The sequence below is a fragment of the Trachemys scripta genome, chromosome 9 (genome assembly GCF_013100865.1).
Source record: "Trachemys scripta elegans isolate TJP31775 chromosome 9, CAS_Tse_1.0, whole genome shotgun sequence".
Classification (NCBI taxonomy): Eukaryota; Metazoa; Chordata; order Testudines; family Emydidae; genus Trachemys; species Trachemys scripta.
Window position 1 is genome coordinate 28,880,263 of NC_048306.1, and position 23,851 is coordinate 28,904,113.

Below are 23,851 nucleotides of genomic sequence, written 5' to 3' on the forward strand. Positions count from 1 at the left end.
AGTACCCCGGAGTGGGGACACCCTAGCCCCTGTCCTGGGTGACCACCGCAGGGTTGGGGGTCGAGCCCCCCAGGAATCCTGGGCCCAGCCTTGTCGGGGTTTATGAGGACTCTGCCAGACAGGAGAGTGGAAGGGAAGTCCTCAAGGGCAGGGAGGCCTCTGGGTAAAGGAAGTGGGAGCGAGGACTCGGATCCTTTCGCTAGCCCTCTTCACCGGGGTAGTGCAGAAGCCAGGAAAGTTCCCCACAATAGCGGGACCATTCCCCCGCTTACACATGCAATGATACCAGATTACTTGCTGCAAGCATGGCGTGGTCAAGTGTCCTACCATGGAGGACGGAATAAGGTTGCACTGCCCAGAAACCTTGTGGCAAGTACCTCCAGGAGAGCTTCATGGAGATGTCCCTGGAGAATTTCCGCTCCATCCCCAGACACGTTAACAGACTTTTCCAGTAGCTGTACTGGCCGCGAATGCATCCCAAGTCCTCAGGGCAAAGTAATCATTAAAAAACACTTGCTTTTAAAACAAGTTTTATATTTTAAAAAGTAAACTCATCTGAGGTCTCTTCCATTGGGTCATGGTCTTGGATACTGGCTTGGGAGGGTACTTCAATCAGGCTGAGAAAAAGATCCTGGCTGTTGGGGAGAACGGAATGCTGTGTGTTCTCCGCAAGCTCCTCCTCCTCCTCCTCTTTCCCGTCCGCAGAATCCTCAGGTGTGGCTGATGAGATTACCCCCGCCTCAGAATCTACGGTCAGAGGTGGGGTAGTGGTGGCGGCCCCCCCTAGAATTGCATGCAGCTCAGCGTAGAAGCGGCATGTCCGCAGCTCTGACCCGGAGCGACTGTTTGCCTCCTTTGTTTTTTGATAGGCTTGTCTGAGCTCCTTGACTTTCACGCGGCACTGCTCTGAGTCCCTATTGTGGCCTCTCTCCATCATGCCCTTGGAGATTTTTTCAAAAGTTTTGGCATTTCGTCTTTTCAAAGGAATTTCTGCTAGCACTGAATCCTCTCCCCATATAGCTATCAGATCCAGTACCTCCCGTATGGTCCAGGCTGGTGCTCTTTTTCGATTATCAGCCTGCATGGTTACCTGTGCTGATGAGCTATCTGTGGTCACCTGTGCTCTCCATGCCGAGCAAACAGGAAATAAAATTCAAATGTTCGCGGGGCTTTTCCTGTCTCTCTGGCCAGTGCATCCGAGTTCAAATTGCTGTCCAGAGCAGTCACAATGGTGCACTGTGGGATAGCTCCCGGAGGCCAATACCATCGAATTGCGGCCACACTAACCCTAATTCGAAATGACAATATCGATTTTGGCGCTACTCCGCTCATCGGGGTGGAGTACAGAAATTGATTTTAAGAGCCCTTTATTTCGAAATAAATGGCTTCGTTGTGTGGACGGGTGCAGGGTTAATTCGATTTAACGCTGCTAAATCCGAATTAAAGTCATAGTGTAGACCAGGCCTTAGATGTGTTATGATGGGATGACATACTCAATCCTGTTCTTGCTCAGTCCTACCTGCCATTTGTAAATTAATCCTTAACTGAATATTACATTGCCCACTGTAACATATTCTTTGTTTACTAACCACAGCTAGTGTTAGCTTTTTATAATATATTGGCTAATTGGCTGTTAATTGTTAAGAGTTGCTCTCTGAAATAAAGTATTACCAGTTGTTTAGAGCCACTTGTAGCTAGCAAATAAATTAATTATGCATATTCCAGACATAATGATATATACATAAAATATTATAGCTGCAGTGCATCAAGGATGATGATTAGGAATTCAAGGATTCATGAACTATTTTTGAGTTAGAAAATAGTCTGTGTTTGCAAGACTTTTTACTCATAATTTCGTAATTTAAATCCATGGTGTTCTCCCAAGGACATCAATTATTTTCTTAATTAAAGGGAAACCTACAGTATGTATTAAGGATAGATACTGCACCACCCAACTCCCCATAAAAAGCTACAGTGGCGAGAGTGGGTGGCCTATATAAACAGATAAATATTATTTTTTGTATTCAGTTTTTCTCTCATTTGATTAAGTCCTTACTTTCCTAGGTCCATGTGCCTATGTGTGTTTGGTGTTGTCATTTTGTTTTGGTTTTGGTGGTGGTTTGTGTGGGTTTTTCCCTTGCCAGAGTTTACAAAGCCTCCCAATTTAGAATCATTTATGAGTAGTTATTGTTTATATATTGCCATTACACCTAAATCGCACCTAACAGACAAACAAAAGACAGGTTCTTGCCCTGAAGAATTTACAATTTATCTATATATATAAAGAGAGGGTTTGCATATACGTTCATGAAAATGGGAACTGCAGGTGCTCTGATAGTTAAATAAGAGATCTGATTTTCACACTCTAAATCTAGATTTGGGGCTTGTTTACACAGTGACATCCAGGAAAAGTAATCTGAATTAACTAGGGGCTTGTCTACACAAACAGTTAGTTCACAGCAAATGTGGATCTATGCTGTGCTAGCCTGCCATAGACTAACTGTCCATGTGGACCCAACCGGTCTGTTAATACACTTTGATCTAGTCCCTTTCAAAGATGACTAGATCAAAAAGTGTATTAACCAACTGTTAGTGCACATCAGCAGGGTCCATGTGGAGTCCACAGCAGGACAGTGTGAGATAGATTCATACCCCGATTTGCCACAAACAAAATATTTGTGTAGACAAATCTTAGAGATGTGAATTTAAATAGTTAAAACACGTTAAATCCCTGTGTGGATGTTGTTATTCAGAGCTAAAGGGGTCTTAATTTGTCTTATTTTAATTCACTTTGGCAATGAACTAAACTAAATGGAATTAAGGCCACTAGTTATGGATGAGGGTGTTCACATAGGGGTTTAATGAGGCTTAACCAATCCACTTCAAATCCACACCTTTAGTTAATTCAGATTAATTTTTGTGGACATCCCTATGTAGACAAGCCCTTAGTTATTTACATTTAGGCACCCAAATTTGAAAATATTTCCCTTAATATACAATTATTGCTCATTACCTATTTGCACTTTGGTTCACTAAACCAATTCCTTTTCAACATAATAAGAAATAAACATACAGTGATGGTGCAGATCCAAGGATTCTGGCTGGCTGGGTGTCATCATTAATCAGTCAAAGTACAGAAATGGATGGTTTTATGGCTAACACATAGAACTGGAAGTCAGTTGATCTGGGTTCTATTCCTGGTTCCTCTGCTGTTCTGTGTGTGTGTGTTATTTTCAGCAGTTCAAGCATATTTGAACCTAGGCCTTGCATGTGACACCTATGATAAGATTAATTTGGAAAAGGCAGCTTTAAAAAACTGCTAGAAACAGTAATTGACCAAGAAGCATTTTTCCTGATTATTTCCTGAAATTTTTCTATCTGGGAGGGCCATTTATTCAAACACTTACTCTGGAGGAACTAGAATGGAAGTCTGTGGAAGCCTATAGAATGATTATTTCCTCCATGCACAGTTATTTTAAACTCAGTTACTGTTCTGATTTACTTGTTAACTTTTATTAATTACTGTTGATTCAAGTACAGCAAGCCATACTTTTCCAAAACACTAGAGCTGGCAGGCATTTCACAGGTAAATCTGCATTATGAAACACAAAGAAAACAAAAATATTTAAAATTTCCTGAAAAACAAAATTAAAAAAACAATTCATACGGACTTTGAATCTTTTTTCATTGTATATTATAAATTAAAAAATATTGAAATGAAAAGTCATTTCAAAATGGAAAATAGAAACATTCCATTCTGAAGAGGTTGAAATGGAATATTCTGATCTTATCAAAATCCTATTGTCTGTTGTTCTTTATCAAAATCGACATATTTTTGCAAAACATGTCATTTTTGACCTATTTGCATTTTCCAGCAGAAAAACATTCCATCAGAAAACTTCTGACCAGCTCTACAAAATACCCTTCTCAAAATCTTGTAGTCAAATGTCTTCATGACCAACATTCTAGAATCCACTAGGCAGGATTTTGGATCTGTCTGCTATACAAACCTGCAAAAGAACCATCAGAGAACCTCATTGCTATGTGATGGCATATTTGCTTTCATTAGAGTATCTGTGGGCATATATTATGCTGTACTCTAAAATGTACTGAAAGAGTTAACTAAATCGCATAGCCAAAAAAATCAAAAAAGACGGGGCTCCAGAATTGTGCAGCCAAGTGCTGATAAGGGCTTACAGTTTGAGAAAAGCTATTGGAATAGGAGTCTCGGTGGTTCACAGTTTTAATGCACAAAGTCCAGCGTATTTGATAATTCAAAAAAAGTCAAGATTTTTTGAGGCTTTGTGCTGTAAATGAAACAGCAGAAGCAATTGCTTTTGTCTCTATCCGTTTCCAGGGGGGAAAGAAACAAGGTAATGTGCACTTTCAGTTACCATGCCATGTAGAACAATGGCTTCATGTGGCCCCCTGTATGCTAGTGAACTCTGACTTAGCAAGGACTGCTTTTCTCAAGAGCAGCAAGCATTTTGGATCAAAGGGCTATGAAAGACTGAGATAATAGCTATGTTCCATTTATCAGGTCTTAGTAAAACATTCGCCAGACAACACCCACGTGAATAAAAGACTGTGGGTTGCAGTCTCCATTTGAAATGTCATATTGCAACTCTCATTATTACCCTGTTAAGGTGCGGCTTTATTTTTGCACAGATGTGTGCTTGAGTGGTTAAGTATAAACGTGTAGCCTGATTATATTTTGTGTGTTTGTTTTGTCTTATTCATATTTCTTTTCTTCTTTCTCCAACAACTGACTCGGAGAATTCACTCCTACGATACCTGAGTGATGACAAGATCTTGGTGATCCAAGAAGAGCCTTTGACACAGAAAGACAACAAGAGAGACACAGGCCGCAGGTCAAGGAAAAAGGGCAAAAACACAAGTAGTCCGAACTATCCAATTAGCCCATCTATGTTAACATCTACTGTTAGCGTTAGGCTGGAACCTGGGCAGCAAGATGTCCTGAATTTCTCATTAGCTGAAAGCAACACTGTTCCACTGTACCACGTAAGTTCATAAAAATTTGAAGTTTTAATTCTTTTTTCTTAATAGCCATTGGAACTAGGATTGGCACAGCAGAAGTATGATCTTATATCTTACAGTATCATGTTGCATGGCAGGGTTCTACGGTTCATTTTTCACATCCATACCATAAGATACAGAGCTCATCTGAAAACCATCTGGATATTATGAAAAAGTTCAGTCCATAATACAGAGAACACTTGTCCACTATGGGTAGGTCTATATTTGGGACAGCATGTAGACTGCAGACACTGCTCACCCAACTAGCATGGGCATAAATAGCAGTGTAGAAAGTGAGGCACAGCTCAGGTGAGTATAGTAGAGAGAGGCCAGTACCCTGCATGGATCTCTGCACACTCAGGAGTGCCTCCCATATCTACTCTATTTTTAGCAGTGTGGTGTCCTGGTGCAAGAGCCTTTCCATGCCACAGTGAAAGACTCTGGCAAAGGGGAGGCAGTGAAGGAAGTCTGTGACAACAGCTCCCTCACTCAAAGGTCACATTCTCCTGTATCTTGATTATGGTTAGTGAGTTGTAGTTTTAACATGTTAGATGGTGAAGGTAAAGCATAGACAAGAGTTTAGGGTTTCCTTCAACCGGATAACATGAAAAAATATTAATTGCCTTGTCTTCACTAGGATTTTTGCACATTAGTTGACTTCTATCAGTTAGCACGTTAAAAACACACCTTTATTCCTAGTGAAGACAAGGCCAGTGTGACTCACTTGGTGGGATCTCTTCATTTCCAAGTGGATTGGCTCAATCCCAGACTCTGCGCCCAGGACAATTGATGCCGAACCAGGAGATCTTCAGTTTAGTGTGTAATCATTAGGTGAATTCAATAATGGACTTTTTGCAATATCAGAGAACGTAAGCCTCCCCACGTTCTGAGTTTCTGCAGTTGATACAAGGAGCTCATAGCTTGGACCATGAAAGCATTGTCAATCATAGTGGGTAGAGAGGCATGTCCCCTGACATACACGTTACCTATCTTTTGTGGAAGGAAAAATTGGTCAGAGGATCCCTGACACTAATTGCCTACTCAGGTCGTGATTACTCAGTGCTGTTAACCTTGTTGGCTGGGTCCCTTTGGAATTGCAGATCTGCTGTCCTGAGACCCAGTGGTTCAGTCATTCAAGCAAGCTCTTTCTAAAATCTTGGGTGTAATCATAGCCCTATTAAGTTTAATGGAGAAATTCAAATGTATTTAAATGGTGTCCAGAATTCACCCTGGAATTTAAGTACAAGGAACATATGGATTGTTATGCTGGGTCAGACTTGAAGTCCATCTAGTCCAATATCCTGTTAACAACAGTTGCCAGGACCAGAGGCTTCAGAGGAACATATGAGAATTTCAGAGTATGCCCCCCATAATAGATCTCGTGCTTATCTTTTGTAGTCAAAGATTGGCTTACTCCCTATAACATGGGGTTTAATATGCCTTCCACAACATTTGTATTGCTGTTAATTATGGTAACTGTGAATATTCTTGATATTTATATAAATGCCCAGTCTCTTTTCAAATCTTGTTAAATTCCTGGATTTAATGACTTCATGTGGCAATGAGTTCCCTGGTCCAATTACACATTGTATGAAAAAGTATTTCCTTTTATCTGTTTTGAATTTCTCGCCTTTTTATGTTATTGACTGTCCCCTTGTTCTTATATTATGGTGCAGGAAGAACAGGGTACTGCTACTTATAGCCTATTTCAGACTGGTTTCCAGCTTAGCAAAACAGGCATTTTTGTTCTTACCTTTTAAATTGAATTTCTGCAGAGTGAGACCAACAATCTCGAAGCCTCAGCCACATAGATATTGCTCAAATTGTGGTTGTTTTTTCCCCAAGTTATTTGATAACTTTATTTGCATCTATATTAAGTAATCAACTGGTTCTTTTGTCAAGCTATTCTACAGGGGAGGAGGCTAGAACCTGAAAAGCCTAACAACTATTTGGGTGTGGCTCCCTGTTAGGAGATAAGGAGGGAGAAGCCCATTTCAGATTGGTTAGCCCATTATGCAGAAACTCAGTGTTCAAGGTAAAACCAAAATCTCCTTTGTTGTACATGTGTCTGAGAGAGAAATTAGTACATATCCAGAGTGGACCACACTCGTCACTGATTTAACCTCATTGATATCAGTGAGGATGTACCAGGGAGAAATCTAGCCCTGTGTTAAGTAATGTTGAAAGTGAAGTTACTGTGGCATTACAACTTTTTTTTTTGTAAAACTATTCTCCCAAAACACTATTTCAGTTAATATATTTTAATTTTATTTAATCTTAACTCCATTACATCTACCTACTTTATCAAATTCCCAATATATTACTCTGAAGTGCTCCAGCAAAGTATTCAGTATTAGTGGACTGTTTTTGTCAGCACAAATAAATACTCTTGCTCACTGAAACTGGGCAAAATGGTTACCTCTGAGACATAATTAAGTTGTTATGCATTGGATTTAGCTTTGTTACACTTCATTAGTCTTGGTAAACAAAAGACATTTAATTTAGACTATAGTGTCTACATGCATGAATATGCAACTCAAAATGATGTTTTTGTTTTCCACTGGAACATGTAATTGTAAAAAATGTTTAGAATCAGAGTGCAAATGGCTTTTGTTTTTATTGTGTTTTGGGGTTTTTTTGGGGGGGGGGGGGGAATGGTTACCACTCAGATGCAAAATTGACCAGGATATTTTCGAGTCATAAAAAACAGTTATGCTGCTTTGGTGTTTGCAAACAGCTATTTCTACCTGGAAAAAAATGACATCAAGGCCTGACCATATGTGCTTGGGCTCAAAGAAAATAATATGAAAGCTTTTCTAGAAGGCTTTGTATTGTGATGTTCAACTATTCACTGGGATTCCACCATATTCATTGTATACGTTTCCATCTACCTCATAGCTTAGTGGAAGACTTTGACTGGCCACTATAGAATCATAGAAATGTAGGGCTGGAAGGAACCTCGAGATGTCATCTAGTCCATCCCCCCCATGATGAGGCAGGACTAAGTATACCTAGACCAGTGGTTCTCAACCTACTTATCATTGTGGGCCACATATGCGCCCTCTCCCCCCAACACACAGACCCCTATGCCCAGCACCCGCCCCAACCTCTCCACAGAGTGGGGCCAGGAGCAGACCCCAGTGCAGGGCTGGGCAGCAGGGCAGCCCCAGGCCCCACCGCATGACAAGGCAGAGCAGCCCCAGGCCCCACCACGTGGCAAGGTAGTGCAGCCATACTGACCAATTCCCACTTATCCTTGCCCTATAAGAAAGTCTGATTGTTTGGTTCCAGATCAAGGACAGCCTAAATCTGTGAATCTGAGGTGATTGGGTCCTATACAATCAGAACCAATAGATACAGAACATTCTTGTAACTTAGTACAAGATATGCTTTTGGAAGAAGAGGGAGATACATCCCCTCCAGTTGAATTTAAATAACAAGAAATTGAATTAGATAGTGGTTCATCTTTGGCCAAGAATGTAGGAGAGTCTTCTTCAGAAAATACTATTCAGTTCCATGAACTAGTAGACAGAATAGAGTCAATATTTAAACAACCATTTCAAAATATTAGGCCACATATGTTGTAGAAATATTAGGTTCTACTACAAGAAATAAAATATCTTTGCCAATATTAGAAGAGCTTCAACAACCAGCAAAAACAATCTGGTCCAATCCATCTTCATGTCAGCCAAAAAAGGCTGACAAATTATACCAGATTCCATAAGCAGGGTTTTCTTGTTTTCATGTTCACCTCCCTCTGATTCACTTGTTGTGGTACCAGTGGTACAAAGATTGAAGTCCAGGTCTCTTACACTCCACTCCAAATGAAAGAGAAGGGAAAAAGTGAACACTTTAGGAAGAAATTTTTCTTCAGCTTCCTTGAATATGAGAGTGGCCAGTTACCAAGCTAGATATCAATTTCTACTTTGGGAAAAGATTTCACTTTTCACTAAAAACCTCCCAGAATTTAAAAGAAAATGAATGGCTGCCCTCATAAAAGAAGTCCAAAATGCTGCTAAACATGAACTTGAGGGCATTTTTTGGCATTTCAGATACTGCATCCAGATCTATTGCTTCATGAGTAGCTCTCCTTAAACATGTGTGGCTAAGATCATCATCATTACCTGTGGAGACAAAATCTAAAATAGAGAGTCTTCCCTTTGAAGGAGATGTACTCTTCATTCCTAGCACTGATGAAGTTTTAGAGAAAATGAAAGAGACATGTTTGATGGCTAGATCTTTGGTTTATGTCAACCTTTTAGAAGAAAGACATCAATGCTTATGTTCAGATATCATAGACCGTACTACCTGCCTCCTCCTTCTTTGTCATCATAGTTTACACAAATAAGGCAGCAACACTGGCAGCAGCAATACCAACAATAATTGTCTCAGGCTAGGAAAAAGGCCTATAAACATTGAAGGGCGGTAAAAATTCTTCAGGGATATCCTCATTACCCAGCGTCAGACCAAAGGTTTGACGTACCAGTCGAGAGCTTTGAAGCAGTCTTAGAAAATTCTATCTATATCTTTAGAGACCATTTGTCTCATATTTACAATGTGTGGAAAACAGTTACCTCAGATAGATGCGTTTTAGACACAAAGAAGAAAGATTGTACCATTCAGTTTGAATCCCTTCCTCCAAACAATCCCCTTCCCCACTCCTTTATCAGAGACCATTCTCACTAGAAGGTACCCAGAGAAAAATAAAAGCTCTATTACCAGCAGCAGCAATAGAGGAATTCCGAGTAAGTTCCCAAAACAGGACTGCAGCCCCCCTATCAGCTCCCCACTCCCCTAAGATCCCTGTGCTGCAGCCGCCCAGCAGGCTATCAATTACAGGCTATCAATTGCAGGCAGTTCAGCTGTCCTTCCCCCCACTGCCATGTGCTGCTCCTGCCCTCTGCCTTGGAGCTGCTCCCAGAGACTCCTGCTTGCTGTGCAGGGCGGTAAGGGGGGGGCTAATGTCAGGGTGTCCCCTTCCCCCCTGCTCCTGCACCCCGCTTACCCCTTCTCCATATAGAGCAGGGAGGGGACATGGACGGAGAGAGACATAGAGAGCTTGGGGCAGCAGCTGCTGTCTCAACTTCCTGATCCACTTAAAAAGACCATGCACTTAAGAGTGGGTCAGCTTACTTAAAGGGGTAGTGTGCATCTCTCTATCTCTCTCCCACACACAAGGTGGGTGTCTGTGTCTGCTATGCTGTCTCCCCTCCCTCGTGTTTGTGCTGCCTTGTGTGAGAGGCTACATTAACAACAATATGTTAACCTTGAGGACTCAACGGAGTGCTAGATCATCATTTAGCAGCAAGGCATTCCCTGGGAAATATCCCTCCCTCTTCCACCCTCTAACCTCACCACCTCAACCAAGCTTCACAATCATCATAGCTGTGAACAGTATTAAATTGTTTGTTTAAAATGTATACTGTGTGTATATCTATATAATATATAGCTTTTTATCTGGTGCAAAAATTTCCCTGGAACCTAACCCCCTCCCCATTTACATTAATTCTTATGGGGAAATTGGATTCGCTTAACATTGTTTCGCTTAAAGTCTCATTTTTCAGGAACATAACTACAGCATTAAGCGAGGAGTTACTGTACTCATTATTTTCTAATCCCAAAGGATGGATGACTCAGACCACTTCTGAGTCTTAGAAGACTGAATAGATACATCAGAAAGTTTCAGTTCAGAATGCTAATCTTTGCAATCAATTATCCCTTTCCTTTCTACTCTAGTTTGGCTTGCTGCTCTCTATCTCAAGGATGTGTACTTCCTTATTTCTACAAAACCTTCTCATCACAAATATCTTTGTTTTATACTTGGTCAATATCATTTCCAATACAGAGTGTTGCCATTTGACCTCTCCACTGTACCCAGAGTCTTTACCAATGCCTGTCTCTTGTAGCAGCATATCTGAGGAGACAAGGAATTTTCATTTTCCCATACTTAGATGACTGGGTTCTAAAGACTTCCTCTGAAGAGGAATTGAAAAGTCTCACTCAAATTACTGATTTTCTGTTTGAGAAACTGTCTTCTAATAGATGAAAAGAAGTCTCTTCTATCTCATTCTCAAAAAATCCCCTTCATTGGGGAATTCTCAATTGGGAAAAAAAGGAAAGATTTCCTCCCAGAGGAAAGGTTCATGAAGCTACACAACAATATTCAGAAACTACTTCATGAACCCTCTCAACAACTTGATTCTACTAGGTCTCATAGCCTCAGCAATGTATATGATAACCTATGCCAGGTTCAAAATGAGGCTGCTTCAACACTGGGTTTCAAGAAATCTCAAAGCCAGCCTGGGAAGTGAGTTAAAGATATTCACTATTCTGAGAAAAATATGAATATTTCTAAGGTGGTGGCTCAAATCAGAGAATGTTGTCAAAGAAGCTTTTTCAACCCTGTTTATCTCTTACTGTGTCAAACTCTTCCAGAATGGGCTAGTGAGCACATCTAAAAACAGTTTTTCATTTGGAGCCTTTGGAGGCACCAAGAATCCCTTCTTCATATAAATGTGTTAGAACTGAAAGCTATTAATCTTCCTATCCTTCCTTCCACATTTACAGAATTCAAGTAGCAACAGACACTATGTCTGTAATATAACTACATAAACAAACAATGTGGAGTTCAGTCACCTCAGCTCTGCAAGGAGGTGATAAAACTTTGGAACTGCTGTATCTTATATAACATTGGATTGTTTAGAGCGTGGATCAGATGAGCAGGGATGCTCACAGATACACAAGTGGTCTCAAACATTTGGTGATTCAGTACATTTTTAGCTGTAGGTCTTTCTGGCCATAGACCTGTTTTGCAGTCAGGTTCAATACCAAGTGCCCCCAATTTTGTTCAAGATGTGTTCCTCCACAGTTGGAGAGGGGCCTAATGTATGCCTTTCCTCCATTCCCACTAATATTAAAGGTAGTTAAGAAAACTAAACAGGACTTGGCCAAGATGATCTTACTTGATTCTGTGTGGCCAAAATAGCATTGGTACACCACTCTACTCCTATCCAAGGGAATATTCAAGTTGCTTCCAGTGAAAATGAATTAGTTTCCCAACAGGAAGGGAAGGTCTTTTACCCAGAACCCCAGTCATTTCATCTAATGGTTTGGGCAATAGAAATTTGACAGATTTAGAAAATTCTTGTTCTATTAAGGCACAACATGTTTTAATTCTAGGAAGCAGACCAAGAGAAAATGTTATATCGTGAAGTGGAAAAAAATGTTATATGGGTGTCTAATAAGGGCGTTGTCCCAGTCTTGGCTTCTATTCATTACACTTTAAAATATTTATTGCACTTAAAAACTATGGGTTTGTCTCCTCACTTAAGGTCCATTTAGCAGTGATAGTAGCTTTTCATATTCATATTGACAGTAAATCTATTTTCTCACACTCTTTAGTCAAAAGTTTTTTTTAAAGTTTATTGAATTTGTACCCGCCAGGATGAAACCCAGCTCCTTTAAATTTGTCTCCTCCCTTTGAACCTCTCTGAATGTTCCTGGTTTCATCTTTCTATAAAGATAGCATACATTCTAGCAGTCATATCTGCTAGAAGGATTAGTGAACTACACATTCTCATGGCCACTCCCTCCTCCCCATACTGTTTTTATAGGACAAAGGTCTTTGGGCCTCACTCCAGATTCCTTTCTAAAGTAAATTTTGGACTTTCACGTAAATCAGTGTATTAATTTATCAGTATTTTTACCCAAACCCATGCACATAAGGGTGAATCCAAGTTACCCAGCTGTATCCATAATGGACCAAAGCAGAATCCCAGAAACAATTCCAAACTTTTTGGAGTTTGAAATTCAGATTTAGTGGCTCAGGAATTTGCCTTGTTATAACCAGTGCTGTAGAGGTCCACCTGCCTTACCATAATGATGGTATTTTGATCTATTCTCCTTTTCACAGTCTTTGACAATCTTTAGGTTATATAGCTCCTGTCTCTTTCTTCCTGCCCAATCCCTGAAATGGAGCTGGTTGATACTGTAACCAGTATTACTGGTTGGTACATTAGCAACTCCCTTTCCCAGCAGTACAGTGCCATGAATGGTAGTGTGGAAAGGTGACCAGACAGCAATTGTGAAAAATCGGGACAGGGGGTGGGGGATAATAGGAGCCTATATAAGAAAAAGACCAAAAAATCAGGACTGTCCCTATAAAATCGGGACATCTGGTCACCCTATAGTATGGTAGGGAATTACATGAGTTTTACCTGATTTTGAGGGGAAATAATTAAGTGGTGATGACTTGTTTGAAAAGTTTGCAAGCCATACAAACCCTTTAAAGCAACCAGTAAGAACCCTTGAAATATGCTGTGTTCTTGAGTCATTTATTCTTAGATACAAATACCAGAATGTTCCCAAACAGAGAGCTCTCTTATATAATGTTTTGTATTAGCAGGTGTGTGTTTGTACTACTGCAATCTGCTCAGTGGGATCAGAACCGTGTATCTATGTGACACAGGCCCAGTCATACTTCTAGATAAAAGCTTACGGCTTTAGGGGTCAGTGTTTATGGAGCAGGGAGGAGTTCTGGTTTTCATTCCACTTCGAAGTTCCTTGAGTCCATAGTGTACAGGAAAGTGACAACCATGTTATGGGTTTAAATTAGATTCCTATTATTTGAAAATAGATTTTTATGATTTAATATATCAATAGGCATGTACTGGAAAAAGTCATATGCAGGCTGGTACATTATACTAGATCTGGAAGGTTTTAAGAAAAGCTGTCACGTACAGCAAGTCATTTTAAGTGAATGACCACTAGAAAGCCTTCATATTCCAGCTGAGTTTCTTTTATTCCTTCCTCTGCCTCTTTATAGTTTGGCCTTTTGGAAATCCCTGTTTTCATTACATTCATAGTGAGAAATGTTCTGTAGTTAACCAAAGCTGGGCAATAATATATTAAGAAAATACACTGAGTAAATAAGTTTACAGCAGTTGGTTAGAAGCAACTGTGCACTGCACTTGGAAGCCACAGTTTCCTAAGTTACACAGGTTAAAAGTTTAAAAAGGCAATTTAGCAGTGGATATAGAAATCCAAGAGTAAATTCATTTTCACAGTATAAGATTGTGATTTGATACAGCTTGAAACCATGCACAAATAACTGCTTGGCACTAGTATGCATGATAGTCATCTTGTGTGGCTTCACACCTAAAGGGACTACATCATTTTATAATCTTGCCACACTGTGTCACCCAAACTGTTTCATATATAATCTTACCAATTATTGTAATAAAAGGGAAAGCATCCACTGTTTATAAAATGATTATTTGCTAATGGCCTGTAACACTATATAGCAAGCCATAGTGTTAGATGGTTACAATGGAATATTCTTTTACTTCTAGGGCCAGAACAATCATACGTACAGTAAAATGTCCATTTTCAGTATCATAAAATTTTCGCTGATTAACTAGCTGTCATTTTTATAGCATGCAGAACTAAGAACTCCTGTGGCTTGGTCCCTGCAGCCTGGTCTACACTAAAAATTAGGTCAATCCAACTACATTGCTCAGAGGTGTGAAAAATCCACACACCCCAAGTGACGTAGTTAAGGTGATCTAACCCCCCCCCCCCCCCAATGTAGACAGCACTAGGTCGGTGGAAGAATTCTTCCATTGAGTTAGCTACTATCTCTCAGGGAGGTGGATTACTAGAGCCCTGCACGGATAAAAATTTATATCCGGGGATGCAGATATCTGCGGATATAAATCGGTATCCATGGAACCGCCAGGCTCTCCCGGGAACCACATGGTTGAAAGGAGCAGAACATGGGGCAGCCGCTCCCAGGAGCCAGCGCCCCGTGCCGGCAGCTCCTCCGGTGTGGCTGTTTTGCCTGCAGCCCTGCTCCCATCCCTTCCACGCAGCTGTCTGCAACTCTTGACTGGGGCATGAGTGCCGCTTGAACACAAGAGTGCAACCAGGGACACAGTCTGCTCCTCTCGCCACTGCACTTCCTGGAGAGCCCTGCGGTTCCACGGAAACTGATTTATATCTGCGGATATCTGCATCCGCGGATATACACTTGTATCCGCGCAAGGCTCTGTGGATTACCTATACCAATGGGAGAACCTCTCCCATCAGCGTAGGTAGTGTGTACACTGAAGCGCTACAGTGGCATGGCTGCAGCTTGTTGCTGTAGCATTTCAAATGTGGTCAATGGCATGAAATTTATGTCAGACATGGAATTCTGTCACACCTGCTTGGATTCACTATGTGTGAAAACTATTCATTCACTCTATCCTGGCCACTTTAAAAGCTTTCAATGGCTTTATTTTACAGTTATTTAAAACAAATTAGAATAGTAACAAAATTATTTTGCTGTGACTGACATTTTGGATTCATTCCACCTAAGGTGTGAGTCCTTTGAAGGCATTGATAGCTTTACAAGTCCTGATTTGCATTCTAAAGCATATTTGGCATTTCCAAAGCTCACATACTTTCTCAACACAAAACATTTTTACATATTTAAAAAAGACATGGGGATTCACGCCTTGAGTAAAAAACGGTGGCCTGCACTTTGTACTGCATGGCTACAATAATTTTAAATTAATAAGATGATAAGATAAAGTTTTGTCAACTGTGAGGTAGAATGGGCTGGAAGAAATTGAGGAAATTACAGGCAATCATACTACATATAGCGCTCAGGTCTATTCATAAGAATCACAGTAAGAACATAAGAATGGCCATAATGGGCCATTTAGCCCAGTATCCTATCCTGTCTTCTGACAGTCATCAATGCCAGGTGCCCCAGAGGGAATGAACAGAACAGGTAATCACGAAGTGATCCATCCCGTCACCCATTCCCAGCTTCTGGCAAACAGAGTCTAGGGACACCATCCCTGGCCATCCTGGCTAATAGCCACTGTTGGACCTATCCTCCATGAACTTATCTAGTTGTTTTTTTAACCGTTATAGTCTTGACCTTCAGAACATCCTCTGGCAAGGAATTCCACAGATTGACTGTGCATTGTATGAAAAAATACTTCCTTTTGTTAGTTTTAAACCTGCTGCCTATTAATTCCATTTGGTGACCCCTAGTTCTTGTTATTTACTCCTTCTCATAGCACAGTTCCTTATTTACTTTTCCCACACTAGTCATGATTTTATAGACCTCTATCATATCCCCCTTTAGTCATCTCTTTTCCAAGCAGAAAAGTCCCAGTCTTATTAATCTATCCTCATATGGCAGCATTCCATACCCCTAATCATTTTTGTTGCCCTTTCCTGGACATTTTCCAATTCCAATATATAATATCCATATATAGAACCTGTCATAATGTGAAGAAAATATCTGGAAGATAAACATTCTAGGACTGATATAGCAGTATAAATCAGCATTATATCAATGTAATTCTTTCCTTGAAGTACTGCCTTCTAGAGACAGAACTTTCCATCCCTCAGAGGTAAATGTACGTGAATGAAAATATCCAAGCCATCTGCAGCTCTGTTGATTCCCTCGTGTTGTGATGTTCAGAAGTAACTGAATTCTCTGCTGTATCAGATTCTGTAGGTTCTTACCAAACAGCATGGTGTGGGTCACCCTGATCTTGCCACCTGGAGCACTGACAAGAATCCTGGCAAGACCCTTTTGATTGACAAAACTGCCTGGAAATATAGGTATCCAAAGGGACCTGAAAACATTTAATGGCATTTTGGTGTCAAAAAGAAAGGGGAAATTACACAAGGTTATATTTCTGAATAGAGACTTAATTTCTCTGAGCAGACTGTCTTCTTTCCTTATTGTATAATAATGTTTTGTGATTTTTTTCTTCTGCTTTTTAGTATTTATGTTACATACAGCCATCTATATAATGAAACTTCAGGTTAGCAAGACTCAGAGTTTACAGTAGACTGTATAAAGAACAACCAGATGCTGTGACTATGAGGTTTTACCAAACCAAATTCGTTGTGAAACGAACGTGTGCTACTGGCTTATAAAAATACATAAATCATTTGTTTTGGATACTGCTAAGTGGTTCTTCTCTCGCTCATTTTTCTTTCTGTCTGTGTTTTCCCAGGTGTCTGAAATGTTTGACGGTAGCAGGATCAGGCCCTAAATAAGATTTTAAAAAAATAGGAAAGGTTATTGAACTCGAAAACTGCTGAAACAATATTGATCAAATTTACATTCCTGCTTTTCCTCTCCCTCCACCCACGCACACATTCCAAAATCACTTTTAGACAAAGACCCAGATTTAGAAAATTTCAGTCAAGGTAAATATTTTGGAAAGTTGGAATGACAGTGTGATAATGGAAACTGTTATGCACCCTTAATGAACATGGGTGATGTCCGGTGTTCTGTATAATAAAATATAGTATGATCAAATAAGAAAACAAGGGACCCAGTATTATTTGGCTATCCCGTTATCACCTCCTTACTACATTTACATAGAAGTAAACAAAATGACACTTATTTAACAGTCGCTGTGATTACTAAGCATAGATATAGTCTTACAAAATTGATAATTACACAGGCTGATCATGCCAGATAAATGTTTACGAAGCTATGTGGCACTGGAACCTAAACATTGAGTGGTTTCATAAAATGCTGTGGGGATGCAGAGTTAGCTGTATAGAATGGATATGTAAGTAATACAATATTGTTGGATGCCCAGATTATAAAATGGTGCACAGGATTGTGCTAATTGGAATATGTAGGTAAACACTACCCCTTCAATGCAAGTTTAGAATTCTAATTTCAGGGTTTTAACAATGTGTGCTTGGATGGAGGTTTTTTTGTTTGTTTTTATTTGGGGGTTTTTAGTGTCACTATATTCCTCCTTCAATAGACCTAATCAATTTATTTAAATCAGTGCTTTGAGAAGTTTCAGTATCTTTAAAGGAAACCTGCTATGTGAAATAAAAGACTTTCTAATCATTACAGTTCATTAATTATGAATAGTAAATGCCTAAAAACCTGTTTGGACTACCTGCTATAACAATGACAATGAAAGAGGAAGTTCCCACTTGACAGTTTGACATAGTTTGAAACAGAAAAAATGTTGAGCTAATTGTCAAGAACAACTATCATTACCCTGGACTTCCTGGAAAGAATTACAAAATGGAGGCTCACACAGAAAGCCAGCAGCACCATTTCTAGCTATGGAGATATTAGAAAAAGGGGCAGGAATTTCTGATTTTTTTCGGAAGAATGACTTTAAATTATATTGTTATTTATTAATTAATTTTATTGAGTCTCTCAATTCTACCAGGAAAACTAAAAGGAAGGTATGTCTCAATTGGAAGTCGGTCTTTGCGTATCTTAAAGTAGTGATCAGTTCCTTGATTAATTGGATCAGCTTTCAAGATGAGCTAGTTTTGAAGGTCTGAGTACTTCATATTACTTAACTATTTTAAAACTGTTTCATCTCCTTTAGGTTAAAGTGCGTTTTAAGAACACACTGGTCATGCTGTGGTTCTGCAGCAAAAAGATTAGTAATAATGAGACTGGGCTCCAGAGACTGGGAGAAAGCAAAGATATGCAGCAGTCCAGAGCATAATAGTGTGGCATCAAGAACCAGCAAGTAAACAAACAGCAGCAGAAAGAAAAATGTGCCGGCAAAAATTTGAACAGTAAGACAGGGCAAGAGTACCCTAGACAGAGAGCGCACAGACAGAAGGTTAGCCACAAAGTGAATGAGTACCCTTTAAAATATTTATATTGGAATTGCTGAAGTTTTTTTCATAGATTCACAGTTCAAGCCCAGAAAGCACCATTATGATCACCTAGTCTCATCTCCTGCATTACACAGGCTATAGAATTTCATCCAGTTGTTCTGGCATCAAGCCCCTAAATAAGAAGGTTGAGGGGTCACAAGTTTTCATTTCACAATATAATATCTGTGCTCAGTATCCACTGAGTAACAATATACTTGTATTTCATAATAAAGAAACCAGCTCCTAAACAATGAAATCTTCCCATGTTTTTGATTTATATATGTAATGTGTGGAAGATGATCTTGGCTGCTGACAGATTTTATGACAGATACTTTCACTACTGTACTCCCTACACAGTGAAATTGAGAGTATGTCCATTCTAGGGCAGAGTCACCGTAAATCAGTGGGTCTCAAACTTTTGTACTGGTGACCCCTTTCACATAGCAAGCTTCTTAACCTCCCGTATAAATTAAAAACACTTTTTTATATATTTAACACCATTATAAATGCTGGAGGCAAAGCGGGGTTTAGGGTGGAGGCTGACAGCTCGTGACCCCCCCCCCCCGTAATAATCTTGCAACCCCTTGAGGGGTCCCAACCCCCAGTTTGAGAACCCCTGCTGTAAATAGTACATCAGAGATGCCTTTGTTTAATTTTTAAGTGTGTCACAGTATTAAAATGGTATAGGGCTTATCATTGTTTCACTGCTCTTGCTTAAGTTTCAATTTATTTTCTGTCTGCTGACCAAGCAGAGCTGTTAATACATGCCCATTAGCACAGAGCTTTTATAGATGAATGGAGTAAAAGCTACAAAACTATTTCTGGAGCTGCCAGAAGCCAATTTGACAAATGGTACATAGTTTAATGGCACATGTTGAGAGCTAAAAACATGTGCAGTAAAATACATGAACAAAAAAAGTAGAATTAGCTCTTGTCTTCACACGTGCAATTTGGGATGTTCCAGCTGCACCAAACCTCTCTTTTGGGTGATAGTAACCCTGAGCACTACTATAATATATATTATAACAATAAGATGGGCTAAGGAAATCACATATTCATGTGTTCAGCTCCATGTGACTGGAAAAGTGCTGGCCCTTCATTTCTTACTTCCTGTTTCACAAAAGAAGGGAGAACTGTCTCCTTGTCAAAGCATGGGACTGAGAGTCATTTCTAAGTTTTATTTCCAGTTTAATTGGGAACTTGTTTTGTGGCCTCAGGTAACCACTTAACTTTTCTGTGCCTTAGTTACACTATCTGTAACATGGCTAATATCACTTTCCTAAGTTGCTGGGATTTTGAAGTTCATCTATCCACCATATCCCAGGTGTTCTAGAAGATGGTTAGGAGCCTGATCTATAGCCCATTGAAGTCAATATGAGTTTTTCCAGGCCCTATAACTACTAGGTGACTCTTACTGGCTGTTTTGACTCTGAGATGATGATCCTATTTTACATTTGTAGAGCACCATGACTGTGTCAGAGAGCTTGAATTACCAGGCGTATAAGCCTTCAGAGATTTGGCTTAATTTAGTAAGTTGGTACCTTCACTCAGCCTGTCCCATAACAGTGCCCTCCTGTAACTTAGCTAAAAATGTCATTTTATTAATCATACTCTGCATACAATTACAAATGCATAGACATGAAAGGGAAACAATTTTCACCCTTTATAATATTAGGGAAAGGAAAGAGAAAGAAGTAAATTGATTAGGGCTAGCTGAATACAATCAACAATCTTTAAATGTCTGCATGCATTCACTTTCTTTTAGAGATCCTTGATGAATTGTATGGTAGAAGTGAAAAGTATAATTTTTAATCAATGGCAATTACCGTGATATTATATCTGTAAAATGGTCAGAAGTTTGATCATCATTATCTGTCCAGTGAGAGAAAGCCCTAGACAATGCTAATTCAGAAATATACCCATCCTTGACTTCAAAAGAAAATATTTTATTTGGACTGAGTTATTTTCTTTTGAGCAACAAAGTGGAAGGTCACCTGCTTCGGCCACTTTGTTACAAAAATAGAGGTTATTTAGTCTTCCTTATTTTCAGGCCTTAGGATATACCTTGTTTATCAGGCATTGCTAACTTGGAAAAATGCATTGCAACACAGAAAATATGAATCTGCCTAGATCCAACGTTATGCTATATTTTCATAAGTAATTTTGCTGTCTTATTTCATCTTCAAGACATTTAACATTCAGTTATTCTAAAATCTTCGAAAGAAAGAAAGCAAACGAGGATGTTAGAGCTTTTGCAGGAGACACACTTGACCTCAGATGAGGCTGCTAAATTAGAATGTGACTGAGTAGGAAAAGCAATATCTTACTCCTTATTATCCACATCCAGAAGGTTAGCCATCCTTTTCCATAAAGCACTGATGGTAACTGTCTCTGAGTGAATTTGAAATGATCAGGGCAGATTTTTAATTCTTAACGTCACTATAAATTGATCTTAATTAATCATTGTGAATATGTGTCACCCACACACCTCCTGGATGTGGTGTTCTGAACCACTTAGTGGCACCGAGACCACTTAGAGAGAGAGAAAGAGATTCATGATTCTGCTCTACAGCCTTAGCTAACAGCCAATTGGCTTTTAGCTCATGAAGTAGAGGCTCATGCACTAAATCCCACGTTCAATCCTGCTCGCCAATGATCGGGGTCTGTCAGTGTTACATATGTATGAGCCTAAGCTTGATGATCCTGAAACTTTGCATAGGATTCTTACTAAATTATATGGAGAACCCCATATCCCCACTGTGATTCCTGGGGATTTTAATGAGGTGCTTGATTTTTTTGTGGACAAATCTTGGCTTCAGAATCATAAACCAACCAAAACTAGAATTGGTTTAGAGTTGCACATTAAAGATCTGGGACTGTGATATCTGGCAGCTTGTACATCCAGTGGGTTGGGGTTATTCATATTTTGATATATGGGTCCTATTCCTATATGGATTTCTTTTTGATCTCCGGGGACTTGGTTCATTCTGTAATTGACTCCCCCATGAATACAAGTGCTGACTCTGATTATGCCCCTATAACTCTTCAAATAGCAACAGATCTGGCTGAGAAATGGCCATATAGATAAAGATTTAATTCTTCACTTTCATTAGATTTCCAATTCAAATTATTTTTGAAAAAAAAAATTGGGCTATGTCTGGAGATAAATGAACCCCCAGAATCTTCTAGCAGGTTATTGAGGGAGACACTCAAGGCCTATTTGAGGGGTAGAATTATAAGTTTTGTATCTGCCAAGAAAGGGCAATGGAGAAAATATGATAGCCCTTCAGAAAAAAGTAAAAGAGCTTGATTTGTCTTATGTCACAGCCTCATTTCCAGATTTGCTGCTATCCCTGATTAATTGTAGATATAAACTCAGTAAGCCTTGGTGTAGGCTGAATTTGACCTATTTCGACTCAGGTAGGACTTCTAAGAGTCAAGTGAAAAAGATGGCAAGTTGCTGGCATACTGCCTACGACAAAAGTCTTCTGCATGTAGAATTACGGCCACCCATGATAAACATGGTAAATTATGTATATCACCTAAAGATATTAACAAAGCGTTCTTTAATTTCTATAAAGATCTATACAAATTGAACACAAAGTTGTCCACAGATGCTTTAGATTAATTTTGCAAAAATATTACAGTACTACAAATTACTGCTGCCTAGCATAGAAACCTTGATGCACCTCTAATAGAGGATGAGTTAACTGAATATGAAAGTGGGGAAAGCCCTGGAGCCTGATTGCTGATTTGACCCCTGACAAATTCTATAGACACTTCTTTGACCTCCTGCCTGACAAAATGCTTTAAAATGTTTAATGAGTCAGTCATAAAGGGCACCTTTCCCCCTACACTGAGTGAAATCCTAATATCCGTTATTTCTATCAGGAAGAGATACTATACTACATTCCAATTACAAGCCAATTTCATTTATTAATAGTATTGTCAACAGTCAAAATATTGGCAAAAGTTCTGATGATGAGATTGGAGAAGGTTTGGGGTTCTATCATACACCCGAATGAAGTCGAGTTTGTCAGAGGCTATCATGGCTCTGATACTCTTCAACAATTTATTGATTTTGCAGTGAAATATGATGACCCAAACCACAAGTCATATTAGCCTTAGATGCAGAAAAAGCTTTTGATAGAGTGGGCTGGAGGTACATGTTTTATACCCTACAGAAATTTGGATCTGGGTCCAAATACAAGTTTCTCTATCTAACTGTTATTTTATCACTCAGCCGCTCACATCACAATCAACAATGTAACGCCAGGGCGCTAGGCAAAAGTGCCCGCTGTCTCTATTCCTTTTTGATTTGGCTCTTGAGCCCCTGGCAATGATTATACAGGCTCATCCAGATATCCAAAACATACAGCTTGGCTCTATGGAGTATAAATTGAAGTGATATGCAGACCATGCAATATTTGGTTATAACATAAATTGAGAAAAATTGGAACTAATGGAAATGTCCTGGTTTTCATGAAGCTCTAATGCAGATTTAATGACCAGATCTAATGCATCCAAGGGTGGTGAGGGAGTTGGCTGATGTGATTGCAGAGCCATTGGCCATTATCTTTGAAAATTCATGGCAATTGGGGGAGGTCCCGGATGATTGGAAAAAGGCAAATATAGTGCCATATTTTTAAAAGGGAAGAAAAAGAACCTGGGGAACTACATCCCAGTCAGCCTCACTTCAGTCCCCGGGAAAATCATGGAGCAGGTCCTCAATGAATCCATTTTGAAGTACTTGGAGGAGAGGAAGGTGATCAAGAACAGTCAACATAGATTCACCAAGGGCAAGTCATGCCTGACCAACCTGATTGCCTTCTATGATGAGATAACTGGCTCTGTGGATATGGGGAAAATGGTGGGTGTGATATATCTTGATTTTAGCAAAGCTTTTGATACAGTCTCCCACTGTATTCTTGCCAGCAAGTTAAAGAAGTATGGATTGGATGAATGGACTATAAGGTGGATAGAAAGCTGGCTAGACTGTCGGGCTCAACGGGTAGTGATCGACGACTCGATGTCTAGTTGGCAGCTGGCATCAAGCAGAGTGCCCCAGGGGTCGGTCCTGGGGTTGGTTTTGTTCAACATCTTTATTAATTCTCTGCATGATGGGATGAATTGCAGCTCAGCAAGTTCACAG

General features: G+C 39.7%; 1 protein-coding gene across 1 annotated transcript in view; it reads left to right on the forward strand.

Annotated features, from left to right (window-relative positions):
- The window catches only part of LOC117882910 (connector enhancer of kinase suppressor of ras 2-like), a 376,187-nt gene that overhangs the window by 224,018 nt on the left and 128,318 nt on the right, over positions 1 to 23,851 (forward strand). Inside the window, exon 13 of the mRNA XM_034781795.1 lies at positions 4,769 to 5,022. Within this exon, the coding sequence (XP_034637686.1) occupies positions 4,769 to 5,022 (254 nt within the window). The remainder of the gene's footprint in view (positions 1 to 4,768; positions 5,023 to 23,851) is intronic.